Here is a 13,976-nt window from a genome sequence, read left to right on the forward strand (position 1 = left end):
TTAATCATTTTTTGAGCCCGTATTTTAAAATTAAAAATCTGATTTTATAAGAAAAATATATTCAATCATGTTTAGAATACCTATCTTATGAATTATAGACAATTTTGCTGTAATTTATATAAAAAATATATAGAAAATTTAATATAAATTATATAATAAAATTCATGGAAAAATTGTCTGAAATTCATAGGGTAGGTATTCCAAATTTTACGGCATACATTTCAGGTAAAACCAGGTTTTTAAATTTTTAAAATCGCGCTCAAAAAATTAATTGACGCTAACCTTTATAATTTTAGATTAAAAAATTTTTTATTGTAAATTGAAAAGCGATAGATTTTAAACATAGCATCGATTTAATTATCATACCAAATCTAGAAGTTATCAATAAAAAATCAAGCATTTGTGAATATTTAAAAATTTTGTACATTTCTTGTTCACAAATTTTATTACTATTTGTAATTTTATCATTTATTTTTTTGTTATATAAAATATTTTTATTTATAATAACTAGTGCTGTAAACGTTACTACAAAAAAGAAACGCGTTACCGTTACTCGTTACCTTTTTAAGAAGGAACGCGCGTTACTGACTATTCAAAAAAGTAACGGGTTACTTAAAAAATTAAATATTATATTCAAAAAATATTTATTTTTTTCCTACAATATATAATATAAATAAAACTATACAGAAAGTATATATAATAAGATAAGATCTTTTGATAAAAAAAATTACTATTGATTTTCAAAATTTTGATCAGACAAACAAAAGGGCTTAGTGCTCAACCTAGCTTTCACTGCTAAACACACATTTAATTGGCACAGCGGATGGGAAAGTTGTATTTTATTTAATAAATAAAAATTTTAATTCGGGGAATTTATTCAAAATATTTAAAGAATTATCTTTATTTTGAAAAAAGTTTTAGATATCATATTCACAAGGATCTTTATTCATTTCCTCTTAAAAAATTTTTTTATCTTTATCAGAAAATATTTTGGTATGTATGTTGGATAACGAAATTACGTCTGCTCTTTCTTTATCAAGATCTTTTCTCAAACTAGAAATAGGTTCTAGCATTCTTCATTTGTTGACCTCTAATTTATTCAGGGCCAATACCTTTTATCAACGCCTTCCAGGATTAATAAGCGACTTACAAAACTTGAAATTATTCAAAGCCATTTTGTGGGAGTGAGATATCCCAATTTTTTATTCGCTCTCTAAAATTGAAAGAGTCATAGCAATCGGTTCCATAACTTATAAAATCATATATATATCATATTTCTTAATTAACACTAACCCATACAATATTCATCCATGAACCACTTGTTATCTGAAAATCTTTAATTCAAATTTATCACAAGATTCGTCAAATTTTGGGCAATTCTTCTTAATAAGACTATTTATTACTTTCACAGGGTTATAAAAAGAGTTCCATCTTGTTATAACTGGTTTAATCAGTTATCTTCCGGTGTTTTTCTTAAAAATGGCTGCACAGGTTGAAGATTGCCCATGTTTATATCACAATAACTTACACTTAGAAGATGTAATTTTTGAAATGGTTTTAAAATGGGTATCGTTACTTGCCTTTTCAATGTCAACACTTGCAATGAAATTTAAAGTGTGTGCTGAACAGGAATGATGCTTAGGTAAGTATATAATACTAACATTCGTATTTTGATTTTCAAATAGATCAAATAATGGCAAAGGAACTATTTCTTCATCCGATTCCTCTCCTTGTTCATATACTCTAATAAATTTTTAATAATTATATAATAATTTTTTTTTACTTGAAAGCTTTTATATAATATCTATAATTGTCGGTAATGCATTTGGTCACTTTATTTTGTATCATATATGTGGTAAAAATTTCAAAGATTATTTTTGCTAGATAATCAAATGTGTTTTTGGTTTAGCCTTTTACACGCTAAGCAGGCTGAAACCCTCTCAAAAGTATCAGGGTGTAGCCAGTTTACGATCATCCCTAAATAAGAACTTTTTTAAAAGACAATATTATCAATATATAAAATATATATTTTATATACCGATGATAAGCTGACCAAGAATCAACAGTTGTACAGACAATTTTTGGGATGCATATAAATCCTTTAATTTCTTTGCCATGGTTTCATATGCTTTGTTAGTTTTTAATACGAGGATAGGCCTAGACATTTTTAGTTGGCTGCATTTTTTTGATAATATTAATAAATGCAATGCTTTACAATTGAAAATGATTGTAATTCTTCAATTACAAAATTAAAAACTAATTCATCAACAGCTGATTGTGCTATTTTTATCTTTGATGTAGATGGATTCTGCATCTCAATGAGTGTGGGTGAATAGCTTCCATTATTTTTTATTACTATTCAAATGTTCATTAATATCTTTAATTTTTGAGGAATGTACATGTACAGTCTATAATTTTTTAATTAAAATATCATTAATTCCTGAATTTTTTATTATAAATAACTTAACTTTTTCAATAATTGAAGATAAATCTTTTAAAAATTTAATTGCATTTTTTAATCACTCACTAAACTTATTGTCAAGGAAAATATTAAAAATTGAAATTATGATTGCCAAAGATGATTTTTCAAAGGAATCAGGAAAAATATCTAGGTTCAGTTCTCTAAAATAATATTGCTTCGTAGTTTTATTCCATATATATAATTATTTAAAAATACATATCTATTTAAACAAAGTTTTTTAAGATCACTATTTTATTATTAACAATTTCGATTAACCAATATAGCAAAACTAAAACAAGAAATAGAAATAGAAGATATAAACCCAATATAATATTTTGTTAATCCTTTTAATGTTGGTTTCCAGCCCTATACTATAGTATAATTTAATTGCTTATATTTTAATTTCATGATTAAGCTTTTCAAAATATTATGAAAGAATACTTCTTTTAATGGTTATTTTATAATACCCATGATTAATATTCTATTATTAAAGTAATGTTTAAAATAATATAATTATATATTAATTCATCTTTTTACCTTTATTTGCTTTTTTAAGTTTGAACTGCTGGACTGAAGAGAAAAACGATTTTAAGGAGAGTAAAAAAAATATATTTTATTATCTATTTTCTTTCTCTTTCCATAAGGTATATATAACATTTTTACAAATTAAAATTAGAATATAATATTAAAAGGGTTAAGTTATAAAATAAAATTATAACTAAAATAAAAATATAATTTGAATAAATTGAATTGTAATAATAGTACAAATTTGAATATATAACATTCTCCTTCTAAAAAGCCTTCACATAAGTTTAATTATGTTATCGTAGTTAGTTTGTTCATCAAGTTGTACAAGTCATCATATCGTTGGCTTGTCCCAATCGTTGGTTTGTTTAAATCGATTTTGCACGTTGGTTTGTTTAAATCGTGAGCTTGATATCCTTATCCTAAGTTGTTTTTATAAATCGTGACTTTGTCATATAGCTTGCTTGTCATTCTCAGTTGTTATTATTATCATTTTTCAAAATTGTTATTATCATCAGTAAGTTACGAATAATGAAAAATAATAATTCATCAAATTGGTTATAGGAATAAACGAAGAATGATAAATCAATAAGATTGTTATATAATATTTTCAGCGTTTTCATTTTTTTTTGCGTTTTAGTGTAAGCGTTTTAATATTTAATTTACTTTATGCAATATTTATTTTATATTTTAAGTTATGTAGTCTTTTAAATAAACAGGTTTTTGTTTAATTCGCACAGGTCTAGAAATAGGTGTTATATCAGTAATTTTTATATTTTTGTCCACCGTCCCTCCTTAAAAGAATCCTTAGAGTCATAATTAATAAGTGTGTTAAAACATTTTCTAATTCTTATTTGATCTAAATGTCTCCTCAAAATACCTTTCTCTGTCTTAATTTGGAACATCATGTCACTTTCTTTATGTGTGACCATGCCTTTGCACCATTTGTCATCACCTTGTACTTTGTACCAAACAAAATCTCCTACGTTAAAGGTTCTATTTCGAGGTAAAGTAACCTTTATTTTATTCTCCTTCTCCGGTTTTAATATCATTACGCGTATTTCTGTAATTAAATAAAAACTTGCCAAGTGCGATATCTAGGTCAATTTTAATATTCCTTTTCATATGTTTTTTGAACGTTCTCACCATGCGTTCTACCTGACCATTGGATTGCTGGTGATAAGCAGATGTAAGCACATGTTTGATACCATAATTGTTGCAAAATTTTTCAAAATCGTTACTCGTAAAGTTAGTGCCGTTATCAGTAACTATAGTTTCAGGTATTCCATATAGCGAAATAGTTTTAAAAATTTCTTTTAAAGTAACATCAGTCGTAATATTTTTAACAGGAATAATAATTGGAAATTAGCTGTATCGGCTATTATCCAATTTTTTGTGAAAGACGGACCCGCATAATCTATGTGTATCCTTTCAAACGGTTTGGTTGCCGAAACCCATGGTTTTTGTATCTTTATAGGATTATCATAATATATGTTACAATCGTCACAACTTTTCACTTCCATTACTATGTCATTGTTTATACCAGGCCACCACATGTAATCTTTGGCTAAGGATTTGATTTTTCCTGCTCCCAAGTGACCTTCATGTAATGACTGTAGTATATTTTTTCTCATAGAAGACGAAATTATTATTCTGTTGCTTTTGTAAAGACAATCCTTAATTATACTCAATTCTAAATCAATTTTTTTATAAATATTATTCATTATAGGCCTGTTGTTCTTAATATCATTTATGACTTGTTTTAATTCAATATCTTTCAAAGTTTCATCACGAATTTGATTAAAATTAATAGGTAAATCCCCATATTCATTTATTATAGTGATATTTTCAACAGCTTCATCATGACATTCTTGTGGTAATCTAGAGAGACAATCAGGAACAACATTATATTTACCGGCTTTGTACTTTATATTAAAATCATATCCTCCTAATGTTATATTCCACTCCTGGAGTCTTAAGGACATAGTGCTATTATCCTTAAGATCCTTGGTAAAGATGTGAACTAGAGGTTTATGGTCAAATAATTGTAAATTTTGTGCCGATTAAGTATTTCTGGAACCTCCTTATAGCGAACATAATAGCGAGAGCCTCCCGCTCATATTGGTATAGTTCATTTCGGATTTTAATAAAGTTCTTGACGCGAAAGCTATAGGTTTTTCTTTACCATCTTTTTGTATGAAATAATACAGCTCCTAAACCACATTTCGATGCGTCAGTGGCTATCCCTATAGGTAATTCAGGGTTAAAATATGTCAAAGCAGGTGGAAGACTAATCAACTTCTTAAGATCATTAAAATTAGAGCCAAGCCCATTTTTCTTTGTTGACAATCTTATACAGAGGATCGGCTATTTCTGCAAAATTGTTCAAAAATTTTCTATAGTAGCCAGCCATTCCCAGAGATGTTGATAATTCAGCAGCTGATTTTGGTTCTGGCATATTAATTATTGTTTCAATTTTGTCGTGGTTAGCATGAATCTACTTGGCGTCAATATCATGACCCAGGAACCTCACTTTGTTTTTAAAGAACACACTTTTATTGAAGTTAGGTATTAGCCCAAACGACGATATTCTATCGAACACTTTTTTTATGTTGTTAAGGTGGGCTTCATCGTTTTTTCCAGTTATAAGTAAATCATCAATATAAAATATGACGTCATACATGTCACCGAAGATTTGATCCATGATCTGTTGAAAAATTGCAGATGAGGTCTTAAGCACAAAAGAAAGTTTAGTAAATTGGTAATATCCCTTGTGCGTAGATATGGTTAAAATATTTTTGCAACTTTTATTAGTCGGGATCTGTAAGAAGGCATTTTTAAAGTCAATCTTCGTAAATTTATTTCCTTCTGAAAGTTTAGCTATTAGATCATTGATTCGTGGTAGAGGGTGTCTGAAATCTTCTAGAGCTGGATTTACAGTGTCCTTAAAATCAGCACAAAGCCTTATGCTCCCATCATCTTTGTAGACAGCGGTAACAGGACTAGCCCATCGGACATCATTCACCGGCTCAATAATTTTATCATGTATCCATTTATTAAGTTCATTGCTTACAAGATCAATTTTTGAATAAGGAATACGTCTAGGCGGTATAATTTTAGGTTGGGCATATCTTCTTAAATGTAACTTAACACTTGCTTTGTTGATTGGCCCATTAGAAAATTTGGATTTACACTCTTTAATCAATTTTTTTATTTCATCTTCGTAATTAGTGTCAACATTTGCTATAAATTTATTTAAAATATTTTTGAAAGCATTGATCCATGTGCGTCCCAACAAGGCATTTTTACTTGATTCAACGACTACCGCTTGTAAATATTTTGAGATACCTTCATAAGTCACTTTAACTTGAGTGATGCCGATGATCTTGATTAAATTTCCGTCATAAGTGGTAAGTTGTAACTCGGATTTCTTAAAATCTCTAATACCAAGTTTTTTAGCCAGACCATGAGGTATAATAGTATGTTTTGAGCCTGTGTCGACTTGCATACTCGTAACAATATCGTTCACTTTTAAATTAGTCATAAATGCATTATCTTTGTCATTGAACATGTCACCAGATAGTTGTTAACATTGAAATCGTTATCATCTTTGTTCTTTGTAGAGTCGACTTTCTCTTCAATAATTTCTTCAATATTCATATTGTAATCATTGTTGTTGTATTGTATTTGCTTTCTATTATTGTTACCTCTATAATTATTTGAGTTGTTATATTGTATTTGCTTTCTCTGATTATTGTCACTACCTCTATAATTATTTGAATTGTTGTTATAAGATTGGTAAATGTTACTATTTCCGTCACCGTATTGGATCTGTTTTCTTTGATATTATCATGCCATGTATTATTTCTACCATAATTATATTGATTATTATTATTGTAGCTATAGTTATTGTAGTTATAGTTGTTATAATTAAGTTTGATTATTATTGTTGTAGCTATAGTTATTGTAGTTATAGTTGTTATAATTATCGTGGTATCTCGAATTATTATTACCTTATTTCTAAAATTATTATCAGGTCTAAAATATTTATTATTGTCATTTCTATTTCTATTGTTAAAGTTTTTATCTTTATCAGACTTTTTATCGTATATTCATATAACTAATATTATCAACATATCATTTATCATTGAGACTATCTAATTTAATTCCTAGCTCTACCATTTCATTTAAGGTTAAATTAATATTTTTACAAAATTTATATTTTATTTTGTCATTTAAGGTAGATATACGTAATTTTTCTTTTAATCTACTGTCGTCCGAAAAATTACATTTTTTATGTAGTTTCGATACTATTATGTACCATTGCATGAAATTCTCACTCGAGTTCGGCTGTAATAAGTTAAATTTGTTTAAATGTTTTTATCTTGTACAGGTAAAAGGTAAGTTAACTTTTTAGTTACTATCTTAAGATCTAATATGTCGGTATCGGAGCTAATTGATTTAATATTGTCAAAGACCTCGTCTGATAAATTATTAAGCAAAATATTTATTTTAATAGAGTCCGGTAATGTGCTGGTCGAAAAATAACTTAATATTCTGTCTAAGTAAATCTCAGTAAGTGGTCCAACCAATTTTGAAATTTTATATATTAATTCTGGTTTAATATCCATATTTTATTAATATTTCGTATACATATTTAGAAATCATAACACTTTATATTTTTACAAAAATACAATGGAGTTGAATAAACTCCGAGTCATTTACACGTAAAACTTCTCATTAAGTTGTACAAAATAGTTGACCATTTCTTTAAGACTCATAAATTCAATAATGACGTCATCACTACCAAGTATTCTTGAGTAATGTACATCGCAATTGTTAATTAACTCAAACAGTATATCATAAATAGAAATTTTCCAGGGAATATTAATGAGTTTGAATGAAAACATAGATTGAATGGTTAATAAATTTAGCAAATCAGATTGTCACAGAAGGTACTATTCCCGAGGACTGGCGAAGAAGTATAATTATCCCAGTATACAAGGGGAAAGGTGATCCTTTAGATTGTGGGTCTTACAGAGCTATTAAACTCTTGGAACATGCAATGAAAGTATTTGAGAGAGTGTTAGAAAAGCGGATAAGGGAACAAATCAAAATTGATGAAATGCAGTTTGGTTTTACATCGGGAAAAGGCACGACAGATGCAATTTTTGTGGTGAGACAAATTCAGGAGAAGTATCTTGCGAAGGAAAAGAAACTCTATTATGCGTTTGTTGATTTGGAGAAAGCATTTCATAGGGTGCCGCGTGAGAATACAAGATGGGCCTTGAGAAAATCCGGTGTGGAGGAATGATTAGTTACCGCAGTGATGGCAATGTATGTTGGAGCACAAACAGCAGTACGGACGGATTATGGTGATAGTGACAGCTTTGAGGTGAAGGTAGGACTTCATCAAGGATCCGTGCTGAGTCCATTATTATTTATCTTAGTAATGGATGTGGTGGCTAGAGAAATGCGTGAAGGACTTCCCTGGGAGATATTATATGCAGATGACCTTGTATTAATGGCAAACAGTGAGGGAGAATTGAGGGATAAAGTTAGTAAATGGAAGATGACTATGGAAGCAAAGGGCCTGAAAATGAATGCATCAAAAACAAAGGTGATGATTGGTGGGGAAAATCTAAAGATAGAAGAATCAGGTAAGTGGCCTTGTGGTGTATGTGGGAAAGGAGTTGCTAGAAATTCTATCCAATGCACCAGATGCCAGAAATGGGTACATAAAAGATGTAGTGGGAAAAAAGGCAGTTTGATGTTAGAAAGAATGACCTTTATTTGTAAAACATGCATGAAAGGGATACATAATAATGATAACCTAAAAAATGGTGGTCTGGATATTGGCAATGGGTTAACCCTAGAAAAAGTGGATAAGTTTTGTTATTTAGGTGATATGCTAAACGCAGATGGTGGTGTAGATTCTGCTGTTGTTGCAAGGATCAGACAAGCTTGGAAGAAGTTCAGAGAGATGTCGTCTATTCTTACAAATAAAAAAGTTTCTCTGAAGTTAAAGGGGAAAGTTTACGTAAGCTGCGTGAGGAGTTGTTTAGTTTATGGCGGTGAAACATGGGCAATGAAAGCAATTCACGAAGCCAAATTAGAAAGAACAGAGATGAGGATGGTTAGATGGATGTGTGGGGTATCTCTGAGAGAGAGAAAAACTAGCAAGGAATTGCGAGCAAGATTAGGTATAGAAATGATTGGTATGGTAATGCGACGAAATAGACTAAGATGGTTTGGGCATGTGGAACGTATGACAAGAGATGACTGGGTAAATGATGGAAGTAGGAGGATCAAGACCTAGAGGAAGACCCAAGATGACGTGGACAAATGTGATAGCGGCGGATATGAGAAGCTTGAATCTTACAAGTATTGATGCTCAGGACCGTCAAAAATGGAAAAGAAAAATCAGAGGGAAAACTGGCCTACCCGGGTAAACCTGGAAATCGCCATAAAACGGAGAAGAAGAAGATTATACCTCTTAATGCTTAGTTTCTTAAATATATACTAATTTAAATATATAAATATACCTCCCATAACTTAAATTCGTATTCATGGTTATAACTGTCAAAGGTATATTATCTTTCAGCATTTGAAGAATACTTGCCTTTTGATTATCATTATTTTCTTTGTTAGTTTTTCTAATATATGTTCGAACCATTTTACAAAATCAGAACCAATATTTTAATGAATGTATGTAAAAGGAAAAGACGCACCCCGCTAATACCTTCCCCAGGTCCACAGGATTATTTAAAAATTAAATTTAGAATATTAAATTAACACAATGATTGTCAATATTTTTATATATGATAAAATGGAGATTTTTTTATCATTTAGAATTTATATTAAGTCTGAACAACTTTTATAAAAAAAGTTATTCGTGAAAATGTAAAATTTAAAAAAGTTACTTTGGGTATGTTGAAACTTAAATTTACATTTAAAATTTTTCATGAGCAATTTTGTCCGGAACAATTTTGGACCTACTTAAGCACCTTATTATAATACATATTTGGCTTAAATTTCAAATCTTAAACTTTATTAATTTTTAAATTATTTGAGAAGGAAATACCTACCCCGGGAACACAATCCCCGGTCTCCCCTACAATAAAATATGTTTATCTATTTTAAATATTTTTTTAAAAAAATTTAGAATAACCCTTTTCTTCAAAAAAGTATTGACGATACTTTACAGCACTAACAATAACTAATTAACTCAATTTCTCTAACTTAACTCTCACCTCACACATTTTTTTATAACCTAAAGTAGTATAACTTTCATGTGACCGATACTGCTATATTTCTATGCTTTTGAAGCCTATGTTGATTCACAAGAAAGATCTCAAATAAATGAAATATATTTGAATTGACATGGGAAAGGTCAAGATTTTCTAAAAGGAACGTGGCAATGTGTTGAAAGAGTATTTGACATAATTAGCCTAAAACTTTGAATATTGAGGAGAAAAATTGAAACTAATATCACTTATTCTTAGATTATTGTGAGTACAATCTAGGTTGTAGCGATATTAAATATCGAATTGGATCGGCACTGATATTTAGCGTTTTTAGAAAATATAGGATCGCCCCGATATTTTTTAAAACCCGATCCTATTCGATATTTTTATTGTTTTGAGTTATTTTATAATTATATATATATATTCATGTAATTTTTTTATTTTATAAATAATTTCATAATAATAAATTAGAAACAACAAAAATACAATTTATTTGTTGTAATATTTTAAAAATAGCCTAAAATCTAATAAGTCAACCCAGCTTGTGTTGCTAAATGACTCGATTTAGCAAATTTTAAAAACAGTTAACTCAAGATTTTGGTCAAAAGTAAATTACTCAAGCTTATTGAGTTTGCTCACAAATGGCAGAAAGGTTTGGATTTATATTGGCAAAATTGCGAGAATATTTTGGATAAAATTTTGATTTAGTCCTTTTTAAAAATCGGCTAAATGGAGGTGTTAACATTACATTCACCCATAAACATTGCAAATATTTTAAATGAGATTATTAACTTTGGAAAATTAATATAATAAAATTAAATACACTTAATCATTCTTGAAAGTTAGTCGATTTTTTTTAATAAAAAATATAATATTTTTATGACATTGATACAAAGATAGATGATAAATATCGGAATCGGATCGGTGAAAAATTTGTTAATCGGCACAGCCCTTGTACAATCGTATAGGATGTGCTTATATAATAAATTATATTTATATAATATTTACCTCGTTTTCTATATTGATTATATAATCGTAGAAATTAAATGAGGGGCATGCTTAAAATCTTGATGGTCACTTATTTGTCTGTTTAGTAGATTCTAAATAGCTGGCTGTTTACTAATAAGTTGAACCAGGACATAGCTTAGACAAATATATTTTGAAATTCAAAAAAAGAGGATCTTTTAAACCCATGAAATTCTAATAAAAAATTAATAATTCTTTTTAAAAAAAAAAATCAAGGAAGTGTATTGCGGACACGAATACTCCGTCAGCAATTTGAAATACGGACAATTTGTCGAACCCGATAATGAGGATATCCAAAAACATTTAAAAATTTACCAAACTAATCGGAAAGATGGGGAAGCGACTGTCCCATCCACTATCGGCCTAGAGAAATTAATGAATCCTTTTATGCGAGTCGATCTTTCATCCGTTCAAAAGCATTGTAAAACGGACGATCATATCCAAGCTATGGACTATCTGAGAAACGAAAAAAATAATTTTAAGGGCTAAACCATATTATAATTTTTTTTTAAATAGCTAAATTTTTAGTTTTCTTTTGTTGCCTAAACTTATGGACTTATTTTTTTAATGTATTTTGTGAAAAGAAGAGATAAAATGCTGAATTTTAAGATGTTATTAAATATTTATCTTACGCACGCACATTGTTATTTTTTATTTAAATAATTATGAATTTTAGCTCACACTTTGTTTTACAGACTTATGAAATTTAAATTAAAATAAATAGAATTTATTTATCCGTTATAATATTTTTATAAATAATTCCATATTTATTATATAAGTAATTTGTTACGTTACCTAAATGCCAGTTAATCAATCTTAATTAAATTTTATCGGTTAATAAAACCAGTTATTTATCAATTTAAAAGGGGGTTAAATGTCCTTATACACCATTGGCTGATTTTGGTTACATCATATTATGTCTCACATAATCTGATTATATCCTTCGCATATTATTGATTCTATTTGGGCAGCATGGACACATACGTTTTACATTTCAGCTTAATAAACTGTCTAATATGCACAATAATCTGAAAAGTGATTAATTTATTATATTTATAAATTTTCATGAACGATTACTTTAAGATAAATGCAATCATTTTTTGACAACATTTATAGTAGATAAGAAAGCTAGTCCATCCATCATGAACTATAAATTGATTGACAAATTCTCAAAATTTAATAAATATGGAAGATTTGATGTTAAATATTAAGTTAATCACAGAAAATAAATTTATATTTCTGACCATTAAATTGCTTTTTAAAAAAACCAAGAATTTTACTTTCACCTAACAATAAATTTCTGTTATATTATAACTAAGGAAAAATTATAGATTATGTGTATTTCACATATTGTCACCTTAAATAAAATATATTTATCCCCCACAAATAGGCTATCATCAATTATCAAATAAAGTAGCAAAACCAGTTATATATATATAATTAAGATATTAAATAGACTTATATTATTAAAATCAGAATATGAATAATTATAATCTATACATAATCACGAAACAAGTTAAGCAGTTAAATATGATATAAGTAAATTTAGGTTAGAAAAGGAAACTTCGTAAATGAATGAATTACATGTGTAGGATTAAAAATAACATGTGATTCTGATTATATTTCACTGAAGCAATGATTATTAAGCATATTTCTAATGTTTTAGGGTCAGGCTTCGGGTTGAGCTACCTCTTACAGCCCGACTCGGGTTCGAGTTCATTGAGGCTTCGAACAGACCTCTACCCTACCCCCCTCTAAATAATTAAAGGCAATTTCTCCTATACTCCTCTCTCATGTAGACATTGCCTAGATCTGCTATATTCATAAAATCAGTTTGTGAGATTATCAAAGATTGAAATTGTTAAAAGGGGAACCGGACACGCGTTATCATACTTAAATAAAATTACACATTTATAAGCTTCTATTATTTCTAGGGATGTACCGATATTTTATATCGGATCGGGCCATTATTTCACCTATTTTAAAATATCGGTTATCAGTAAGTATTATAAAATTTTCCGATCCGATACAAAATGGCGTTTTTAAAAAAAATAAAATATAAAATTTTAAAAAAAAGTTATATCTAAAAACCATTTATTTTTATATCGAAATCCATTTTTATGTTTAATTTTTTTAATAGTAATAATTAGTTAATAAACATTCTGCCATATTGTTATTTTTTATTGCATTCTGTTTATAAAAGTGTGCAAAAATCTCTTCAGAATCTTGTTGTGTTTGGACCGATGGGTCCCCCAGTCTGAATGGGAATAATACAGTCCATGATCGGGGGTCCAGGATGGTCAATGACTGGATCCAGGGGGCCGGGTTTTATCGATTTAGTCATGGAATCACTTGGACAACATAATTTTCAAAGTTTATTCGAATAAGAGAAAATACAAAAAAAAATTTAATTTAAAACGCACGAAAAATAATTAATGATCTAATGGTGTTTTGTTTTCCACCTTTATAATTTTTAAAACAAAAGGGAAAAAAAAAGTTGTTATTTCATCGCGATATAATCATTCATGAAACTGGTAAGAACCAGTTTCAAATGCAATATAAAAATAAGGTATAATATATTAATTTCATAACAAAATAAAGGACAAAAGAAACAAGTAGAAACAAAAAAAAGAAATAAGGGGGGATAGAACATAACACTCCTCCCCTCTTAAATACGGCTACCCGGCCGTCGGCGCCGATTTCATTCTTAATTCCTA

At 28.7% G+C, this 13,976-nt stretch overlaps 1 protein-coding gene across 1 annotated transcript in view; it reads left to right on the forward strand.

Annotated features, from left to right (window-relative positions):
* The window catches only part of LOC135931706 (hydroxyacylglutathione hydrolase, mitochondrial-like), a 28,212-nt gene extending 16,191 nt beyond the window's left edge, over positions 1-12,021 (forward strand). The window contains exon 5 of the mRNA XM_065468977.1: positions 11,476-12,021. Coding sequence (XP_065325049.1) covers positions 11,476-11,748 — 273 coding nt within the window. The 3' untranslated portion in view covers positions 11,749-12,021. The remainder of the gene's footprint in view (positions 1-11,475) is intronic.
* Positions 12,022-13,976: the final 1,955 nt, after the last annotated feature.

This window comes from Gordionus sp. m RMFG-2023, chromosome 1 (genome assembly GCF_954871325.1).
Source record: "Gordionus sp. m RMFG-2023 chromosome 1, tfGorSpeb1-WG-v2, whole genome shotgun sequence".
Lineage (NCBI taxonomy): Eukaryota > Metazoa > Nematomorpha > Gordioida > Chordodea > Parachordodidae > Gordionus > Gordionus sp. m RMFG-2023.